This window comes from Contarinia nasturtii, unplaced genomic scaffold (genome assembly GCF_009176525.2).
Source record: "Contarinia nasturtii isolate CC-2019 unplaced genomic scaffold, AAFC_CNas_1.1 Cnas_scaffold_1371, whole genome shotgun sequence".
Lineage (NCBI taxonomy): Eukaryota > Metazoa > Arthropoda > Insecta > Diptera > Cecidomyiidae > Contarinia > Contarinia nasturtii.
Genome location: NW_022198708.1, coordinates 4363698 through 4385879, shown reverse-complemented (window position 1 = coordinate 4385879; position 22182 = coordinate 4363698). Strand labels below are relative to the sequence as shown.

The following is a 22182-nucleotide window of genomic DNA, read 5'->3' as shown; positions in this document are numbered from 1 at the left end:
TCAATGTCAATGATGTACGAGCATGTGTGTTTATGTATATGTATTTATAACGCGGGTGAAAGCGTCAAGACAGATGCGACCGTTCTATATGTAATATGATAACTTTTTTTCTCTTGTCTAATGCAAAATAAGCAAGACCTTTTATTTGTTCAGATTGCTCATTTAACTTACCCAACACTTTATATCTTTTCATGCAAATGAATACCTAGCTCCATGTTTAAATTTATTATGAATACGCCTTTGTTGTTGGTATTAGCATGAGATGAAAAAAAAAACAGTTGCGTTTTGTATAATATTATAACGTTTATTTTTTTTTTTTAAGAACCATGTGTTGAAATCACGACCATCCATAAATATATATAATTACTATATATGATGATATTCGGACAATGAATTTGCATGTTTTATCATTTTGCTCAATTTTCTTAATTACATTTGATTGGATTCTAACCGTTGTTGATGTCTGCAATTATTGGTCTGGTCGCTATGTGGCAGAGTCGGCTTGAGGTTTATCCGAATCATATCGTACGTATTTATCCATTTCGAATTCTTCATCATCACGAAAATCTTTGTCAACGACTAACACTTGGACAATGTCCTCAAATTCATAGGTACGCTTTAGGAATGTGTCGGTGATTTGAAGTTGTGTCACAGATATGAGGCCAAGTTTGGCTGGAAATACGCTTAGGCGAAATTCTTTGCTTGCTTCCGGTTCAATGGTACCGAGTAAAAAATCCGTTGAGCCCGTATATTGACATCCAAAGTCCGGTTTGGCATGCAATTTTAATTGCAATTCCATGACACGTTCGCTGGTATTTGTGACACGGCACATAAAATCAAATACTTCGCCAATTTTAACAATGTTCTTTGCTTCAATTACCGTCAATCGTATGTCACCATATTCGATGGGGCTTCGTTCCAATTGACTAGTTTGTAATCGGCCACGTTCTCCCAAATTCGATCGCCATAAAATATCCAATTTTCCAATATTTTTCTCCAATTTTAGTTGCTTTAAATTGCCGGCCAGCTCCGCTATTGGTTTAATACAGTATAAAAATTGACATGAATTTTGCGGTTGTAGCATATTTTTTGATTTAAACACCGATTCACCATTCGATAATGTATTTAATGATGTGACAGTGTATTTATCGGTGTTCTGCAATTCAACGGTTTCTAAGCAAATCGGTCCGGCGGTAATATTTTGAATTTGTACCTCTAAATAAACCTCATCCGTTTCGGCATTGTAAAATTTTGTTTGAACATCTAATGGTTTTAATACATGAAATTTAAAAAATTTACGAAAACTCTCATCCAAACCGGCTGGCGTTTTATAATGAACTTCACAAACCAAAATATGAACACCAATTTCACGTACTTCATGGTGAATTACATCATCGATCGTTTCATTTGGATTCAATGTTATGTTCATCGGTTTATTTTCGTTGATGGGCAATGATATTTTTGCCTTGTCCGATTGCAATTCGGCCGATACGGTAACACCTTGCACCGGATACGTTGTACAATTATGCAAACAAATATAACTGGAAAATGTCTCGCCCAAATAAATATTACCAAAACTTTGTGGCAATAACATGAATTGACCGCCGGCTATAGTTGAACCTTTTACATTTGTTGCATCATTTTCACACAACTGATTGAACAATTTTCCGGGTAAATCAGTTGATTCCGATACAATCACATCAGGCGATACCAATGTTGGTCTTGTTAATCGCATCACTTTTAATGCCAACAAATGATCCTTTTTTGGTTGAACGACTGCCATTTTTTTCTCATATATTTTTTATAATTATCTTACTTTACAATTTTTCTCACTCACTTTATACCGTATTCCAACTTTATTTCATTTAAGGCAGTTTAGTTTTATAATTGAAATGACGATTGAAAATCTAGCAACATTTTCATCGTATTGTGTTTACCGAAAATGTATATAGGCTTACACGTCAAACGAACTGTCACACAAGCAAATGTCATGCGCACTATTTACGCGTCATTCACAATAGCACTTTTATACATATAATCAACATAGTTAAGTACACAAGTATATAAAATATGTATTTGGATAGCACAGAAGCACAGTATTCAATCGAATGAAAACCAATTTAAATTCTCTTTTAGCATCCGATTTTAAATGCAACGACCAATGATATGCGTACATTTCAATTTTAGATAGAGAGCAATAGAGAAAAGTGGATTTTTAATGTTACTTAAAAGTATACTTTTGTATTGATACATTGGACTCTTTTTAATGTACAACTGCAAATGTTATAGGAATGCGATGTGAATTTACCATGAAAAATACGTTATTAAACTGGATAAACGGTGAACACAGAACAAAAGTATCGATTCAATTTATCTTCAGAGTGTTTAGATGAAACGGTCAAGATTAATGGAATTTATTTTGATTTGTTTTTTTTTTCTGATTCATTTTACCCACTCAAAACATACATCGAATCTGCAGTTCCAGTTCGAACAAGATTATCCTATTAAAAATCATTATTTCGCCTCTGTTTTTTTATTGAGATTTAAAAAAAATCAATTCATTCACCACAATTTGAAATTGGAATTAACTGCTGAATTCAATTGAATAAACGAAATTCATTGATTTTTTTTTGGCCAACACCTGGTGTGGTGTTTTATTTTTTTTCTATCCAAACACTTTGTATAGCATAATACATTGAAGTCAATTGTTGCATGTTTAAAAAAAACAGTATTAAAAAACTTTCATAATCTGACATAAATATTACAAGTGGAATGGCCTAGAAGCATGGATTATACTTATTCAAGAGTGTTGCATTTATTTGAATTTCAATAAGTTTCACTTGAATTGTAAATGCAAAACCATTTAAAAATACTTATCTGTGCCACATATTAGTCTTCCATCATTTTTCGTCGTGATAACAATATTAGAATTATTCGAAGATTTGGAGCTCATGATTAATTTCGATCAGATATGTAATTAATATTGAACGATCAAATGTTGAGTATATTTCATACACTGTTACCGTATGTTATAAATGCATTTCCAAACAATCCAATTGATGTCATGCCATAACTGATTATAAACTCAACATAGAAATTCTTTGAAATGTAAATTCACATGACTTTATGTTCTTATCATTTGGTATAATAGATCCATCTAACAAAAGTATGTGTGAAATGGGTGCAAAATAGTTGCAAGACCGAAGATACCAAGAGATTGAGCGAGATTGGATTGAGTAATAAAAAAAAAATGAACGAGAAAAAAATAAGCGGAGATGCAAATACCTGTAACGCAACGTATTTATTCGTTAACGAGCCATGGAAATGGAATAAGTGAAATGAGACCAAACGATAGATTCAATTACCCAGAAAAGAACAAAATGTCAAGCTTAAGCAAGTGACATAAAAAAAGATATCGGAATTTATGCAAACAAGTTTTCCAAGTGAAGAAAGAAACACATGCAAACATAAACAACGAATGATGCCTAACGAAGAGTCATTCTCTCCCTCACTTGCTTGCATTGTCATTTCTTGCCCTAGGTAGCCAATGAAGTTATGTACAGTGTGTATTTTACGAAGAAGATATTTTACCGTAATCTGCTTGATGTTAATAAAGTTCGATATAAATCTTGTGGATAAATAGTATGTTGGCACGATATTTACCATTTGACTTTTGGTACGGTACAATGTACAATACATTCATCGTTCGTTATCACTCACTTTTGAACATCGATGCTTATTGTGAAATTGAAAGGTTGGATAATCGGTTTCGAGTGAGCTATACGGCTTTTTCAAAGACTTTTTACACAATCTGAGCTAAACAACAGTCGGTAGATTCGATTTTCGATATTTCAAACTGGGAAAGCCGATGCATAATGGTGATTTCAATCGTTTTACCAATACTTCGAAAAACTTTCAATCAAAACACAAGACTTTGACATTTTTACGTGTCAGAAGGAGAGAAATAACCAAATGCAAAAAAAATTGAGACATTTTACAGGTGAGTCATCACTTTCTGCACAGTGTCTGCAACAATGAAGTGATTTTCAGTCATTGTACAGTGTGAACAAATCAGTTCGCATAAGTTAAAGGATTTATTAGCAACTTTAATCAATTTGATGCGGATGAGCACATTTCTCCAAGGAATGGAAAAGGAAATCGAATAATAGAACGATAGTACTTTTATGGAAAAAGAATTAAACAACAAACTGGATCGTTAGGAGACCATGTGAGCTTCAACCATTTTTATTTTCTCACATTTTGAGAGTAATTAATGAGACAGTTTTTTTGTCAACATTTATTATTGTCATTGAATTTTCCATTTTTAAAAGCATACTTCTGCTGGCGTCACAATAAATTTTCTGTTTTAGCATGGGTTATATCCGTTTTAAATATTTTTTTATACTATCACTATACGCTTTAAGCAAAATTCATGTTTTTTGAGATAAAGTATGTCTAATATCTCGTTTGTAGATTAGCAACAAGGCAAGGGGCTTAATACGGCAAAAAAATTCACAGGAATTCACGTAAATTCACACTTTTGAATCGAGTGGTTATTGATGAGTTCGGTGAATTCGTGTGAATAGAATGAAATGTGTCAAAGTAATAAAGTGAGGTTATGATAACCGCAATATTTTTTAATTTATTATTTTTTCAATATTTCCGATTGTTTTCGATAGAAAATCGCTCAAAATTGAAAATAAAATTAATTTTTATTAAAAAAATATAAAAAACATTTACAATTTTGTTACACAAAATATAAATATTGCAGTAATTTCCAGCAGAAGCTATTCACCACTATCTCACATATTTGAATGAAATCGCCGTAGAATTCACCGGAATTCATTCGTTTGCAGAAAAATTCAGTTAATTTAGATATTATTATAGAATTCAGTCGTTGAAAATTTTGAATTAAGCCCCTAGCAACAAGGTAAGTGAAGTATTTACTATGATAAGGTGTTTATTTACTATTTATTTCGATACTTAATATAAGATGAGTATGTCGCTCGTAAGCTCTTCTCTCCTTAACCGAACTTTTCGTATTCTTTCTTATTTTATGTGTTGTGAAATTCGTAATATGTCTGCTTCTAAACAAATTTCTTCAGTGAAAACACCGAAAAAAAAGAACAAATGTAGATTGAATCATTTTTGAAATTGAATTTCCTTTTGAAAGTTCCATTGAACATGTTTTCGTAAGCAGATTGTTGATGGGGTTAGATTTCCGATGCGATAAAGCATTACATAGAAGCCGCTTTGTTCACCAATATAAAGCAATTTCATTTTGTTTCTGAGATCACATGCACAACATCTTTATTATCGTTTTTACTAAGAGTTTAATTCGATTTGGAGCAAAAAGCATTCATTTGAATCAACGCTCGGCATGAAGCACAAAGTTAGCAAGAAAAAACGGTGTCAAACCTTTTTTCGGTGAAAAATTTGATTGTTTCCTTTTAAGCGGCTCAATTTTTTTTACTTGGACCTTTACATATAGATTTGGGGCTTTTTTTCTTCACCTCAATTAAGTCGACAGTGAATATATGGATCCGTATTTTATACCTTACCTTACACAGACACCTCTCTAATTTTCTGTGTCACAAACTTGATTCGAGCGACACTTTCGTTTACGATGATACGCAATACAAACAGATTCGAATTAAGTTAGACACAATTCCATTTTAATTAAAATGTTTGAAAATAAATTACTCTTCCACATCGGATGACGAATTTATAATGTTTGACACTATTTGAGTCACTTTCTTTTTTGTTCGTTGCTTTATGCGTGCGTACGAATTGCATTCAATATATTTCAAAGTGATTGCCAAAAGCGACAATGTAATAATCCATTGAATGGTCGATTATTACAAACAGATTTAGAAAATATGGCATGTGTTGGTATCGCTTTAGGCGCCAGCACAAAGATGACAATGATTGTCTCTCACACATTTTGACTTTAATTCAATTTTATGCGCCACTGATTCGTTTCCGCGATTTCGTCATGGAGATCTGTTTGTAACGCACACTCTGCGTCATTTTGTTTACCTATTCACAAATTGTGGGTAATGGCACACACACACACACAAAACTCCACCAAATCATTCGGTGAGTGCTTTTTTTAAAATGTTACTTTACAAAATGTTGACTTGTTATTTGGCCTCTGTTTTGAGGTTGTCAGCTCAAACATGTTGTAGAAAATTTTTAGGGTAGTTAGCATGAGATTTTTCTGTGTACATTTAATTTTACGCTCGACCATACTTAATGGCCGATCATTTTGCTTTTATCGTAAACGAATTTTGGGTGCCGCTTTTGATCAAATGAATATGAGTTGAAATGTTGTTGTGAACAATTTCACTCAAATCACAAATTTCATTAATGCACATAGATCGAAAGAGTGGATTTTGGCTACCAATCAACATGGATTTATTTAAATTTATCCATGAAAGTGTATTTTTCCCTTTCTGAGTTTTTATCGTTTCATCACAACAGAAATGCGAATTTCATTAAAAAATAATCCCGACATTTCCATTGAAAAAAAGATCAATATTAAATAAACAATTTGGAATTCTAACGTTCATTAGAACTTAATGTGCGTTTCATATAATTAGCTCACTACTGGGGAGTACGAAATTGAATTTCATTTTTTGAACCTTCTTCGGATTTCGTTTTTCTCTACGGAATTTTTTGTCCAATACCATAATTTTAAATTTTTATGAATTTTCACTAAAAAATGCATATTATGGATGCAGTTAAAATATGCACTTTCTTCCAATTATAGTAAAACTATGGCAAAATTATAGTGGTCGCATCCGAATTTCGAAAACAATGGACCAATCAAACCTCGTAATCATTTCTATTTATATAAATGTAAAATATCAAATGTAAAAGTATCAAATTGTGATTTCAATAGTAATTTTTCGATTAATTCTCTATTTTACCACGATTGTTTATTCAAATGAGAAATAAAAATGTATCGACGTTAAACTCATTTACCAGTACACTTTGGTTAGTAAATAAATTTTGGTGTGCAACGATACTTCTAATGTTGGTACGGTGTTACATTGAAATTAGTTGAATCTGAACTATCGATTTATTGGCTATATCTTTATAGTAATATTATATACAACTCGTAGTGTGTAACTGTTTTAGCCAGATCAAAAGGGCATGTGAATTTATGAAGTCATTTTCGATAGCAAACAAAAACTACACTGCCAATCCTAGGTCGTAGGTCTTAATGTGAAACGTGGCACCGAATTAATAGGAAAAAAACACAAACAAACTTGAAATAGTCTACTATCTAAATAAAATAAGAACTTTACAGGCTGACAATTGGGATGATTTTTATTAGGTTGATTTTTGAGAATTATTGAATTGAATACAGCCCCCAAAAATGTATGCCTTTTCCACTACTTTTCCTTATTATGACCAAACGCAGCGGCGGTTCAGGTTCCTCGGCCTTCTGGAGAATGTTTATCGGCAAAAAAGCTATATTTAGTTGGAAAAGGGAGACTCAGAGCTATCATCTGTCAAGGTTTGATCAAAATCATGGGACTTATTTGCTTGCAATGAGACTCGAAAGCCGATATTTTCCAACAATTTTCCGGCCCCATAATTGTCGACTATATAAAATCAGTGAACAATCATATATCATATGTAGTATCATATGGTTAATGAAATCAACAACGTTTCACATTAAGCAAAAAGCTATAACCGAATAGAATATGCTTCTGCTCTTTCTGTATCCATATTGTATATCAGGTGGTTTTGAATCAAAAAGTTACGATAAATTATAGATTTCGAATTAGTTTTACGTGTAGCAAAATAATGGATGTCGAGAGAATCCAGTTGAAGTTCACAAAAGGTGCTTGTAAATAAGCGTTACATTTTACAGAAAGGGAAATAGATAGAGTGAAAGAGACAGAATTTGCTTCAAAAACTTCGAAATCTCTATAAAGCTAGTGTTAAGATTTATGAAGATTTATAAGAATTATGCTTCAATGCATATAAACGATCTTGTGAACTTGTTTCGAAATTTATTAACAGAAATCATGACCACCATCGCCACACAGTGTATAATACACACTTACACACACTTTTTATTAGATTTGTCTGCGCACACAGTTAACGAACTATCATGTTAACGAACTTCTATTTTTCGAGGAAAATTTATTAAAATCTAAAACTTTAAGCACTTCATTAGCCGGTATAGTATGTCAGATATGAACTAAAATCATATGAAAACGAAAGATAGAGACGGAAGGATAGCAAAACGGAATGTAAACGGTGTTTTACGTGATGGATGACATTTGTTGAACATATTTTTAAAAAAAGTTCAAAAGCAGTATCGTTGTTTGTAAGGCAAATGAGCCCTTTGCAGTGGCATCATGACTTTCAGGTAATTCAAAAAAAGGTTATTGCATCCATTAAATGCGCTAACTTGTGTTGGTTGTTTTGAAATTCATGTGGTATAGAGAGTTGACGAGGGCTAGATTGGTGATAAACTATCTTGGATTAATCCACAAGATAAACAAAAACAATCGAGAGTGATCATCAGACATTATATTGTGATATTTTCAGCCAGACACGTGCTGAAATCGAGTGAAAACAATAGAAGAGACTGTGAGCAATGTAAGTAATTTTATAACCATAAAAATCACTTTCATAATGTCTGGTGATCACTGACATGAAACAATCATACAACAATCACGCTATGATGAGTTACACGGTCAATTAGTTCGGACAAACCGATGGACAAAGTCAAATAAATCAAATTCAGTCACCACGGGCGGACAGAGAAATTCTGAAAGCTATTACCCCAGATTTGCAATAGAAAAGTTCCGCGTCGAATTCAGTGTATTTTGACCAAAATCTTTTAGCAAAAAATGATAAATTTTTCGCAATCCTAGGGACCAAATAAAGACTTACAACTGACAACTTCCATCCAATTATTTGGAAAAGTGCAGAAGGGCGTGTATGGCGCAATAGATATTTTCTTTTATTCTAATGGTCAGATATGTATCCATAATCGCTGATATCAATGTAGCTGTTACACCGACAGTTTAATTTCTCCAAGTACACATTTCCAAAAGTTACATGTACGCAAAGAACATATTTCGCTTGGTATTTTTTTCTAAACTGAAACTTCACTGCCGAGGTGTCATAGACCTTGGAAATTCGTTGTTCACAAGCCATTTGATTGCCAAATTCCGGGTGTGTTGATCCGATGATATTTGCATGTATATACCAACGAGAATTTTTTTTATATTCGTTAAAATTTGCGTGCTGTATGGTGCAACTGTTTTTACCAATAATTATAAATGTACATTTTGTACATGCACGCTCTATCTGGGAGATTTTCGTCCAACAAATGCTGAAAGAAATGCAAGCATTACCGAAAAAAAATGTGTATGCGGCGCAACATCGAAATATTATACTTCATACACCCAATTATCTTTGCTATCATTTATGCATGGTTTTTATCATGTAAATACGGTATTTTGAGTCACCAAGCCATGGCAAAGCGTTCGTTCCCATTCCATACAATGACATGGTGTAACATTTGTCAATATTTATTTGACAATAAATCAAACTTTAATGCAAAAACACCAAATTATTGGAAGCACAATGTATGTGGATGTACGTGTGACATTCTCGGCTCGTTCTTTTTTATTACACATGCATCACTGCATTTTGTACATGGTACATATTGCATGCGTCTGTGGGTAGTACCAAAAGTGGTCGCTATCACTTACTCAAAATACATTTTATGTCCAGCATATGAGCGGAATCAAAATCGAAAAAAAAAAACATGTCAAACGCATACGCTCAGAGCACATAAACAAAATCACAAATTTAAGAAGAATCACGATAAATATGTTTACTTCGATAAAACATAAACGAATATTCGTGGAATATATATATATATGTTTTTTTTCGTTCATGATTGTTTTTGTATGTAATGTAATGTAAGTGATAGCATTTTCTTTAAATATTTTTTTAACTACAATTACTAGAATTTTCTCGACTGTAAAAATTGATTTTATGATCGTGATTTAAAATTCGTATTTGAATTCTGTAAAAGTATAGCAACTAAAAAAATTACCTTTGTTTTTTTAGAAACCGGAACTTTTGTATTTTCATTTTTTTTTGTCTTGGGCCCAATAAAATTTTTCAACCGCTGTCCAAAAAATCCATATATTCTGGAGATAAGACGAGTACATAAAATGTATGAAAGAAGCTATCGCGACCAATTTTTGAGGATGTAATTTTAAAGACAATAAATTGATTACGACAGTGCGTTCCTTGAATTTCTTTTTCCTCCATACTCCACATGTCGTTGGTGCTTTTTTTTCTCTCTCTCTCTCTCTCTCTGTTCTCAGCCGAATTCCTTCAGCACGCGCCATACGTGGTTTATCTATTGCAATTGATATATATAAGTGATAGAGTCGAGAAACAAAAGGGAGTCGGTTCCTTATTTTCCCACTTGAACTGATCTGGAATATTTGTTGATATAGATACCATGTTTGTATTTTGTTTGTCTGCTTGATCGTTGTTACGGGTTACTCATATTATAAATCTAGCTGTAGTTTTTGCCATTTATCTCATCCAGTCTGCAGATAAAAATAAAATCATTGAGAAAAACAGAGATAAAGAAAATTTAAAGAGAACAAAAAACTGAAGCTAATATTGGCTGCTGGAAGTATTGAAAATTGGCTGCTGGTACGCGTTTGAAATGCAGTGACGACGTGTATCGTAACTTTCTAAACTGTTTTGTGTGTCCTTTGAAACGATATATTTCAACAATGCCAAATGAAAAATATCGAACATAACAATTGTACGTACAACTTTAGAAACACACAAAACGTGCTTGTGCCTTACACACGACCAAATCCAATTCATTTTCAATGAAATTAGGAAGTGTGTGTGTGTTTTTTTTTCTCTATCCTTTTGTTGCTGGTATTTTTTTTTTCTTAATACGATGTGGTAGAAATGCGTAGCATGAAAGGACAGTCTGAGACATTCTTAATACTAAAACTAGAAAAGCAATATAATACCCTGTGTCCCTTACATGGACAATAGTCAATCTCTGGTGTATGTATCATTTGTATGTGTATGTGGGTGGAATGAGGGATCGAAACTTGAACGACGTAAATGCTATAATTAAAAATAATCGACTATTGCAAAAACATATGTGCCAATGTAACATTCTCTGAATTGGATGGTATGCTATATTAACCAAAGAACTTGTGAAAAGAGTTAAATATAAATTGAAGTTTATGAGTTTTATTGAAAAATTTGTATATCTTAGAGAAGTCTAAAACCTTGATGGTTTGCCCCATGTACACTGCAAATGTATATAAAACACACAATGACCATACATTTAAGGTGACCGATAGTCAAAAGTTCTAAAGAAAATAACACCAAACTCCAATGCCACAAAACTGAAATTACCGACGAAAAAAGATCCATTTCCAAATGACCAATACAAATTGCACGGCAGTATAATAGAAACTACTAGATGCTGAATACAATAGCAAACAAGCTGAAACATGTATAATACATGTGATGGTTTCGTGTTTTTTTCTTCTGCTTTCTCTTTTTGCAAACTTCTTTTGAATTATTTTTTCGGAAAAGCACTCAAGCACACTCAATATACAGTGAATATGGCCCATTCACAACGGCCAGTGTTGCTTCCTTCATACTTATCGTTTCTTTATCGTTATACGTTTAATAAAATTTATATGCAGTAAAATGGTCGTAAATACGGTTGTGGCATCGAGATGTGCCATACGCACATACATCCATTGAGTGATGCGGAAAACAAAGTACAAAGAACTAAAGCTAAAATCAAATAAAAATTGAAGCATTTTTACACCTTGATATTCGATTGAAATGGACACATGCACACTTATATAGGCTTCTTATGATTCATTTGTGGTCACTCGAGGTATCTTTTTATTTTTGATCAACACGCCATTAAACATAACAAAATACGCAAACTTCGGCACATATAAATAGAACATTTATTGAATTTGTTACGATAGCTTTTCAACTTTATTTTGCTTTTAATTTTCTACACGATTTTCTGCTTTTATATTTTCTTAATAATTGACTTTCAATAATCTCGTGTCAGTGATATATGTCAATAACCTGAACTTCCGAATTGCTTTCGTGCACATGTCGGCTTCAGAGACTCGAAAATACAAGCCAATGGCAGAAAACTGCGCAGCAACTGTTTAAAGTGAGAAAATTTAATTTTAAATGAGACGAGAGAAAAATGAAAGAAAAAACAGGTAAGCATAAATCAATTTAATACTTCATAAAACAATGTCACAATGTCTTTACAGAAAATTGTTGACTTTTGAACGCCTTGAAAAAATTAGACTTTCGGTCGATAGGTATTTTGTTATGGCGGCCGTAAGTATAGCATCCCAAATTCATCGAGAAGTAATTCTCAAACGAACCAAAATGAATAAAAATCTATGTGTAGTGGGCTGTGCCACAATTTTGCATGCTACTTGAATCACAAAATGTTGTCAATTATGTGCATAAAAATAAACATTTTCAGTGAAAATGTATAACAAAATGAACCGCATCGCTTTTATATGTGAATTTAATTTCATTTATAGGCTGAAAATTCACAGAAAATTGAGTAAATTTTGCCGATACGCAATTTCTAAAGTGATATATGAACACATTTATGCATATAACATGCACCGTCTTACTACATGCGAAGTTGTCGGAGCTTCGACATTTCGTTAGATTCATGAGGCAACGTCAAATAGACCAAAATTTCATTTTTCATGTAATTACATGCAGATGACAATTACTGAATAGACACGAACGACGAACCAAGCCATGTCATAGATACCAAATATAAACGGAGAGCAAAAAAAACTGTGACAGAGATGAAGAGAGCATGGGTTTGACGGAGGATGATATTTGGGTTTCTGCCCTCCCTTTGGAGCAAATTTTCGAAATTTACCGCTGGGTAAAATTTTTGAAAACATTTATGAGTTTATCCACGGATAATTTTTATTTCGTCTTTCATATAAATATGCAATATATAAAATAAACATGGATATGCAGTGCTGACTGTAATGTTTATTTAAAATCAATGTTTTTTTCTGTTCGAAATGAACAAAATTCCTTTTTTTTATTTCCCTCTCCCCCCAAAATCCACACCGTCAAAATCTCTGGATGAGAGTGAGTGAATGTCCTATTTCTCTCCCTTTTTCTAATTCTCGCATTTTCTGTCTGTCAATATAACCACCAACCTTGCGCATCAAGCTGAATAAAACCATACCAAATCATATTTCCACAGCAAGCATTCCATATTGCTGGATGTATCATCAAGTTTTTAAATCGTTTTCGGTTTGTTTGTGAAATTTCCAAATCCGCAAAAATAATAATGTTTTTCTTTTTTGAAAATGCGTCCAGGAAAATTATTTTCCTCGAAAATTAGGTTTTTCTTAAGAGTTTGTATTGAAATCTGAAGGCAATTTGATTGTAATTCGTTTTTAGGTTGTATGATTTTTATTACATTTGCAATACTCGATCAACCTCGTCAACCACATTTCTATGAGTTTTCATGAATTTTTAAGTAAAAGTCGCTAAATCATACGATTTTCATTATCATTTCTTAGTTTATCTGCAGAAGTTCCCTCTGCGGAAGTTTGAAATATTTTTTTTTTTATATTCGACTTGTTTATACATCAAGCATTACTACCAAGTGCTTTAAGACAAAACGCAACGAATCGAATAGTGTGGTGATGACGATAACGATACAAAAGAAGATGTTGTAGTAGTACTATGTATGAAAATGTATGTGGCGATGTTCATTTTATGCGGTGATACACCGCGGCAACCTAAGATGAAGAAGTGAAGAAATGCATGTGGATGATGATGCATTTGGTGAATATATTGGGTTGTGCGCCCAAAAGTTAGATTACAATAAAATGGAAAAGCGAGAAAGAGCAATGCGATGTTCAATGCAAAAATGTAATTAATTTTTCTTCAAAATATAAATTAGACATTTTGGGCGCAGCGTGCAACCCATCAGGCGATATAGTAATGGATGCAAAATCATATAAATGTGTGCTGGCAAGTGTACCAAGAGCGAACATCAAATGTCGTTGAGAAAGCATAATAAAGTGGCGTAGTGTAATGCACTCATGCAAACTCTAATGGAATTGCATAGCTAATGCAATGCTTTTGCTATGCACAAAATGGAGTAATCTTTCAATTGATTTTAAATGAAATGTTATTTCATAGAATGCGGTGAGCAATTTTATCTGAATTGTGTGTGTATTTATGCAGTACGGGCTGGTTTCACGATACATAGGAGTGCGGCTGTATCAGTCTATAAAATGGAAAAGATCCGATCGATCTTTCTGCTATTTAAATCAAATGCGACACATACTAAGATATGCGATGATTGTTTTCCAAATGCTAATGGCATTTGAAATCACTCAAACTCGGCGACTGTTATTTGTGAGAGCGGGGGTTAATTGTGCTTCGTTTTTTTTTTTGGTTCCAACCTTCTACCCAATTCTCGATCCAAAATGTATTTGAAAGTAAAGCAAAGGTATTCGGGAAATGTTTAAGCCAAAATAGTGAAATAAGAATGCTATTAGGGCAGAACACATTTACAAATACGGCAAAGTACATATATAGTGTGGGTTTGCTTCTGGTAACATGAATAAATGTTCACTGATAACGCATTTTCATGTTTCAATGCGAAATACTCTGAACGAATCATTTTCGGTTTGCATCCGCTTTCATAGTCATTGAGTCATCACACCCTGCACAAAACTCAGAAATGAACGATATGCGATAACAACTCAAAATCTGTCTAACAACATGCACTTTTACCTGTCAACCACAACAGAATCTCTACTTTGCACTGCTGCCTCTCTCACTCACGCTCCATTCTGTCTCTATTTATCTATATTCTTCAGTATTTGTTTTATTCGTGTATTAAATATTGACATGGAAATGTTCAAAAATATGCACAAAAATCTGACACGTGCTGACAAGAAAATGTTCTGAATTAGGGCGAAACCTGGGTTTTTCTTGATATGCATATAAAAGCATATTCAAAAATTATTTTCTGCTTAATTAACAACTTACAAAATAGAAATCATTTCATATGAAATAAAGTTTTTTTTGGCTCCGTAAACATTCTTGTTATGTTCATGTGTTATATTCAAAATGCAAAAAATTCGGTTTTCAAACAAAGCTTTAATAGGTAAATAATAAGCTTTCCTATTTGATAGACGCTTGTTGTTGCAAATCATCTCTTTTCAAATGTTTTTTTTTTTTTCGTTTGCTTGCCCCTTTTTTTACCATTTGCATTGTATATTGATTGCCGTGACAATCATTTCACCACTTTATGGAAAGGAAATGAACATCGAAATACCGACTAGAAATAAAGAGTTGTGTTACACAATAACAACAACAAAAAACACATAATCGCTTGCTCACATCCACCAAACAACACACGTGAACATTCAGATTCGATGGTGGTAAAAATCGGCAAACGTGTTTTCCAAGGTGTTTTTGCAATCGTGCTAGAATATTATGATTGGAAGATAGGAATAAAGGACAGAACACACATATTTATGTAATATAAAATGTAAATTTAAAGACGTGAATATTTTACACAAAAGGATGTACACAGCGTGTAGGTGCTTCGTGTAGTGTTCATGAATAACCGGAGTCGATCAGCGTGGCATACGCATATTTTTATAGTGTTTTCTATTGGACGAGAATGGCCTTGATGTTTTGTTATCACGTTTAAAATATTGCGAACGCTACCAAACTAACCATACACACATACTAATGGAGCAAATATATAATGCCGGCTGATACTGAAAACACGCAAAAAATTCAAATAAAAAACAAAATAAATAAATGTTTCCTTTTCGTTCTGCTGTTTCTTTGAAAAAAAAAATGTTGTTTTGAGATCAAGTAAAATCCCATGTTGTTTCCTGAAATAAAACACTGCCTTTAAATGGCAAGATTATTCTTCTTAAATGTAGCGCGGCCGTGGGAGTCTTATATTCGGCATTATCCGTTATTGTATTATCCATTCACATTAGAATTAGGATTATGGCAAACGCATAAGTTGCTTTCATTTTTTTTTCTTGCTCTCTTCACTCACATACACCTCAACTTACTTTTTTCTTCGCTCTCATTCTATCAACTAAATACGACGACGATTTGAGCAATGTGTAAAAGTGATGTACACATACATGTGCTATATGCACGAGTGAAACGGTGAGGGATGTTTTAAACGACTACTAGACTATCATTGATGCGAATACAATATCCATTATGTGTTGAAATATATGTGTTCACAATTTTTATTCGCTTATTTTTTCCCTATTATCCATGTTGTTTCCTTACAAACAAAAAGTGTGCACAGCGAAACTTCTAGGGCATTTTTTATATTGGTATCGTTTGAATTGGATACCGGCAAAAGGAGTAACACATGCACATCACGATATATGTGATTTCATTTAATAACAGATGTGAAATAGATCTAATGTTCAGAACGAAAAAGAAAAAAAAGTGAAGAGATGCGTGTAACTTTCTTTCTGCGTGACATGTAAATTGTGCATTTTTTTAGATAGATCCATTCATATACACAAAATGCCACACCGTTACATTGTCCAATCAAAAATCAACACTCAACCATTTCGGATGGGGTGCCATCGTAATAAATTGATGGCAAACTGTCGATTTGATTCATTTTTTTTTTCGTTTTGCACGTTATTTCATTGCATATAGACCCGCTCGTAATATGAATGCCTTTAAAATATCGTTTATCACAAATGCCACTTTTATGCATTCAAACGGAACACTCTATCGTCTATCCAGCCGGAATATTTATTTTTGAATGTGCTGATTCGCATTGTGAACGCGTATGTGTATATTCAGAAGTAACCAATGTATAAAATACCATAGTTACTTTTCAACATATATACTAATTTTATCGAGACTTTTTTGACTTTTTATGTTCAATAGCAGTCTCTGGTTTTTTCAACTTAAGGCCGGGATACATACAGTGTGAAAGCCTTTTGAATGTCCAAAAGGATCACATATACTGGTTTGGCCTCGTTGACTTTCAGACAATATATTGAACTAACTGGTCAGTTGAGCATCCAATGTAAATAGTAATAATAATGCGATACCTACCGTCAAAATGCAAAAAGAATCTTAGTTGGTCCCCATTGTAGCATTTTGGCCCGCCATGACAACATCTTCGTTTTACTTGGCCAATCACAGAGAAGCAAAACGAAGATGCTGTCATAGCGGACTAAAATGCTACAATGGAGACCAACTAAGTTTTCTTTTGCATTTTTACGGTAGGTGTCGCATTGGTATTACTATTATTATTATGAAATTATGCATGTTGAATGAAGAGCTTATATATTGTCAAGCCAAAACTGTATTGTTGTGGAATGACATAGAGTGACATTTACATCAGCGCCGTATATCGGATTAATTTCGCTTAGCAAAGGGGGAAACGTCGTACTCGGTCCTTTTGTTTATTAGTGTATGATACCAAGGTTTGGTTTTGGTTTTATTCAGTCTGTTTTTTTTTTTTGACGCATGTCTGTTACATGTGAAAAATTACTTTCAAATTCCAGCATATTGAATAGTTGAATATCAAAAGTTAAAAATGTGTAAATTCGAAAGTACAGGCATCAACATTTTGTCACAAAAAACAAAGAAATTCATAAATAAATTTAAATAAAAGTAATTCTTAAATATTAAACAGAAAAAAAACAAACCTTTTTCTACAGTGAATTTGAATAAGAATTCATTTCACCGGATATTGGTATATTGATATATATATATATATTGAATTGATATATACACTTCCAAACGGTTTGCGGTATAGTGAAGTACACCTTTGGTACAGAAAATATAGCCATACAAGAAAAACAAAATTTTTCATGTGCGGACATTTGACTAGTCATCCGGAACAATCACATTCAACGAAAATGAAGAATTGAATAATATAATAACTTCTTAAACTTTTCTTTTAAATGACAGTTTCTTGTTTACTCTTCTTCAAAAAATGTATCGTTCGTGGAAAGAACGAAAACGATCGAAAGCTGTGAAATTTGATTAGATGCAGCGGAAGATATATCTATGCTATCAACATCTACCTATAGATCAGTAATATGCGAAGGGGAGAGGGAGAGGGAGGTTACCCCCTCCCCCTGTGACTTCAAAATTCATCCGATTTGCTAGGGACTTTCGTTCGAAACGAAAATTTTCTCAATTTTTGAAGAAAATTTTGAAATCAACCCCCTCTCCTTCCCTGGAAAATTTTGGTCGCACATTACTGCTATAGATATATCCGTATGCGGTGTCGCTTGCGTACGATACCGCGTGTAAGGACTTTACGCATTCATTTCAAATGCCATATACAACAAATCACATTGTTGTGTTGCCACAGATACAGATATATCACGGCTATATTCATGCAAATGTGAATCCTTGGATTTATCTGTTGCATTTGTAATGAAGTTTGTGGAACTTTCAAAGAGAAGATTTTTTTTCGGAAAAATTACAACTTTCGGCCAACATATGCTTTCCCATTTGTTCGTTCGTGATGAAATACAAAAATCTCCCTTTGCTTCAAAGTCACTCGTTTATTTCTGCATAGAGAGAAACAAGAAAGGAATGCAGCAGAAGAATTCCGAATTGAAAATGGTCATTAAAAAATATTGGAAGCGCCGGGAATGCTTTGAAAAGTAAAAATCAATTCATCATTGAGAATATAAGTGAGAATATGTTCAACAGAGAGACCGAAAGAATAAAAAATAGAGATACAGAACAAACGAAAAGAAAACTATTAATTTACACAACTGAAACTGATGCAGCAAACAAATCGAAAACTTTGAAAACACACTTCACAACTATTGATGTTGTTGTTCCTCTGCTACATGGCATTGCTTTAAATTGAATTGAATGATGCTTGCTCTCTCAATACTGGTATCACAATTTCAGCGCGAGAATGGCACATAAAAACGAAAACATTGAAAACTATCAACAACTTTAAAATGTTTGACAAGTATAAGCCAAGTAATGTCACTTTGATTGTTTATTGAGTACAAAATAAAATCAATATGAAACGTCAATAAAATAGACTATAGTAAAACCTATCACTAATCGAAACAATTTCAAGAGATCTTACTGTATATTTATTATCGTTTATTATTATAACATTTATGAAAAACCATACTAAAAATAACTTAACAGCCTATCATCGTCTACATTGTACGCGTACAAATATTTAGTTGTTTATTTTTGCTTCGGTTTTGTATGTATATTAATTCATCAGCGTAGTAGAAATTCAATCAGCGTACGATATAATCATTGCATTGATATTATGAAAATCGAGACCATATTTCCCAAGAAATTCAATATCCCTTAGCTAAAAAAAGATACAGGATTAAATAGAAAATGATATTGGAAATACGCTAATCACCAATTCAATGTTATGGCTTGATGTACCATTATCTGATGTGAGTGAGAAATCGTAAATTAAATGAAGACTGTGCGGCATATTTAATGCGATTCAATATTGATGTGAGAGCATATTGAGCCTGCCGAGTGAATAGCAATGGCATTTGGACATTACTGAATCAATTATATTCGAAGCTCACGTCGATAATTAATATTGAATACGTGAAACTGAAACAACTATTCAATTTTTCTCACATTTCCGATTCATACAAATATGCACAATACAATGGACCCGTTACTTTGAAGAGTTTTGATTCGATTATTTCAATCGAATTAACGAACACCATGCAATATGTGATGAAGTGTGTATTACTCTCTATCTCTGAAATTATTTCTGGTCACATATTCGGTAACATCATTAGGTGCTGGTTTGTTGTAATTGTGCTACTCATCATTTCTACATGGGTTTGTACATTTGCTCATTGTTCTTAATATGTTAAAAAAAACGTGAGAGAGACTAAAATATCAACCATTTTTCTCGATGCAGATTTCAACTTGTCGAAACAACATCCATTTCTATTTTAGACGATTTCATACGTACAATACATGATGGTTCAAAACTTAATTTTGATTCGACAACGTGCAAATCGAACACTCATTTGATTTTCGAAATGGTGGCTACCACTAATCTATATAATTAGATTCATAAGTTATGAAACATAACAATTTCTGATACATTTCCATTTATTAGATCATGATTAAAAATGATCTGGTGCTAAGGTGTAAATTTTTTTGTATTTTGAGTTAAATTTTGGTTGTATCAAATAATCTTTTGTCTTTGTTTGTTGGTGTGTTCAAGTCAAACTTTCCACTTTGAATGGTAAACTTTTGTGCGAATAACAATGGGGAAACACAAATAATGATTTATTTGTCTGAGGGATACGGAAAGATACCTACACTCTCCCTTCATTTTCGTCTGTGAATTGTCTTTTGTCTTTCGTTCATAATTTGAAAATATTTTCTCATTTTATATGTGACAGAGTGTTCAATTTTCTATCCATTTAATGGCGTTATTGCAATTTTATTGTTTGTGCGATAAATAGAAAGCGAACGAATCAAATAGTATAAAAAATACAAAGAAAATAACAAAAAAAAAAAAATATATACAAACATCACATCGCTGCACAGAAAGAGAGAATGCGGTGAAGATTGTCTATATTGAGTTAAATTGTCGTTTCACATTCATTTGATAGTGCTTATTGAAGGATTTGAAATGTGTGAGCATATGGATTTATTTGATTTTTCTGTTCCTTATGTGGATCACTTAGCTTACTGTTCGCTTCAATCGTTTATCTAGGTACAAATATACCACAAGAACCAAACATAAAGAGAAAAGTGGATGGCTCGTGAAGTCTATCACCACTTCTGTGTGAATGTTTTTTTTTTGTTTGCTTTTCCATTCTACTTATTTCTATTGCGTACAAATTCGTTCAATTCAATCGCATTTTCATTCTTTGATATTGTTGTTGCGTGTTTGATTTGACATAGGTGAGTGGTGCTTCTATCTCTTATTCTCTATTTCTCGTTTTCATTCTCTTTATACTAGTTGAACAATTGTCATGATTTGCCCTTTAAAATTGCAGCTATAGAGGTTTTCTGTAAAGCGGTCTTTCAACTTTTTTTTTGGGGCGTTTCTTCATTTTCGATTGTCCGTACGCTTATGCCATGTGTGATAGTAAACCTAACACTTTTCTATTCATATACACATGCACGGTCGCGTTCGTCACATATATTGTTTGTAATTCGTATGCAGAAAACAAGTATTACCACGATTCCTCTCACATGTAAGACATTGTCGTCGTCTTCGCCGAAGTGATGTACACAGTATAGGCATTCAATCCCAAAAGGATAAAATTCGTTAAAAAAAGAGTGGATCTTATAGCTTCATGTTTTATGTAAATGGTTTTCGTTTATATTTCAGTCGGTAAAGACGAGGAAAATTGAGTTTGTTTGCCATGCGTTTCACAATGTTGACGATGACACGAAATCGATTGGCAGTGGTAAACAGCGCGCTGTATATCTTATTCGCGGTTTTCACCGAATGCGAATGCAAAGATAGTGTAAAAGAACGAACGAGTGAGAGTCATTGGCATAAGAGAGAGAAAAATAATGAACAAAAAAAAATACAAAACATACACATACGAGATTTCAAAAGATAAATATATACGAATTTTGGATCGACAGAAAACAGAAGCTTTTATAATGGATTACATTTCGTTGAAAACACAACAGTGTGCTCAATTGTACTATATCACAACCGAAACCTGAACAACAGTATGACAGCGGGAGGAAGAAAAAAAGGAGAGATGAATCCACAAACGCCATAGACGAATCGCTTACGAAAAGAAAATACGTACAGTCAAAACGAAATATAAAAATACAAAAAAAAGAACCTGCGACAGCAGTTTGAATGATACCAATTTTAACATCACTAGAAGAAAAATTTTCTCTATTGGACTGGGTTGCTCAAATGATGCTTACCTGCTTTTATTGTTTTGTTTTGTTCTTCTTTCTTTCATTCTGACTCTCTCTCTCTCTCTCTCTCTCTCTCTCTCTCGCTACTATAAAAAACCAGTATATTTATGCCAACTTAGCAAACGAAAAGCACACAAAAATACGAGCAAAAAAAAGTAAATAAAT

The 22182-nt window shown here is 33.0% G+C and overlaps 1 protein-coding gene across 1 annotated transcript; it reads right to left on the bottom strand.

Moving 5' to 3' along the window:
• Positions 1 to 314: 314 nt before the first annotated feature.
• On the bottom strand, positions 315 to 1948 carry LOC116345745 (probable trafficking protein particle complex subunit 13 homolog). Its single transcript, XM_031775394.1, has one exon. It carries the CDS (start codon positions 1781 to 1783, stop codon positions 485 to 487), a length of 1299 nt encoding a protein of 432 aa, XP_031631254.1. The 5' UTR covers positions 1784 to 1948; the 3' UTR covers positions 315 to 484.
• Between the last annotated feature and the right edge of the window lie 20234 nt (positions 1949 to 22182).

Excerpts from the sequence above, each read along its gene's own strand:
- LOC116345745 (XM_031775394.1), bottom strand. The coding sequence starts at position 1,783 with ATGGCAGTCGTTCAACCAAAAAAGGATCATTTGTTGGCATTAAAAGTG.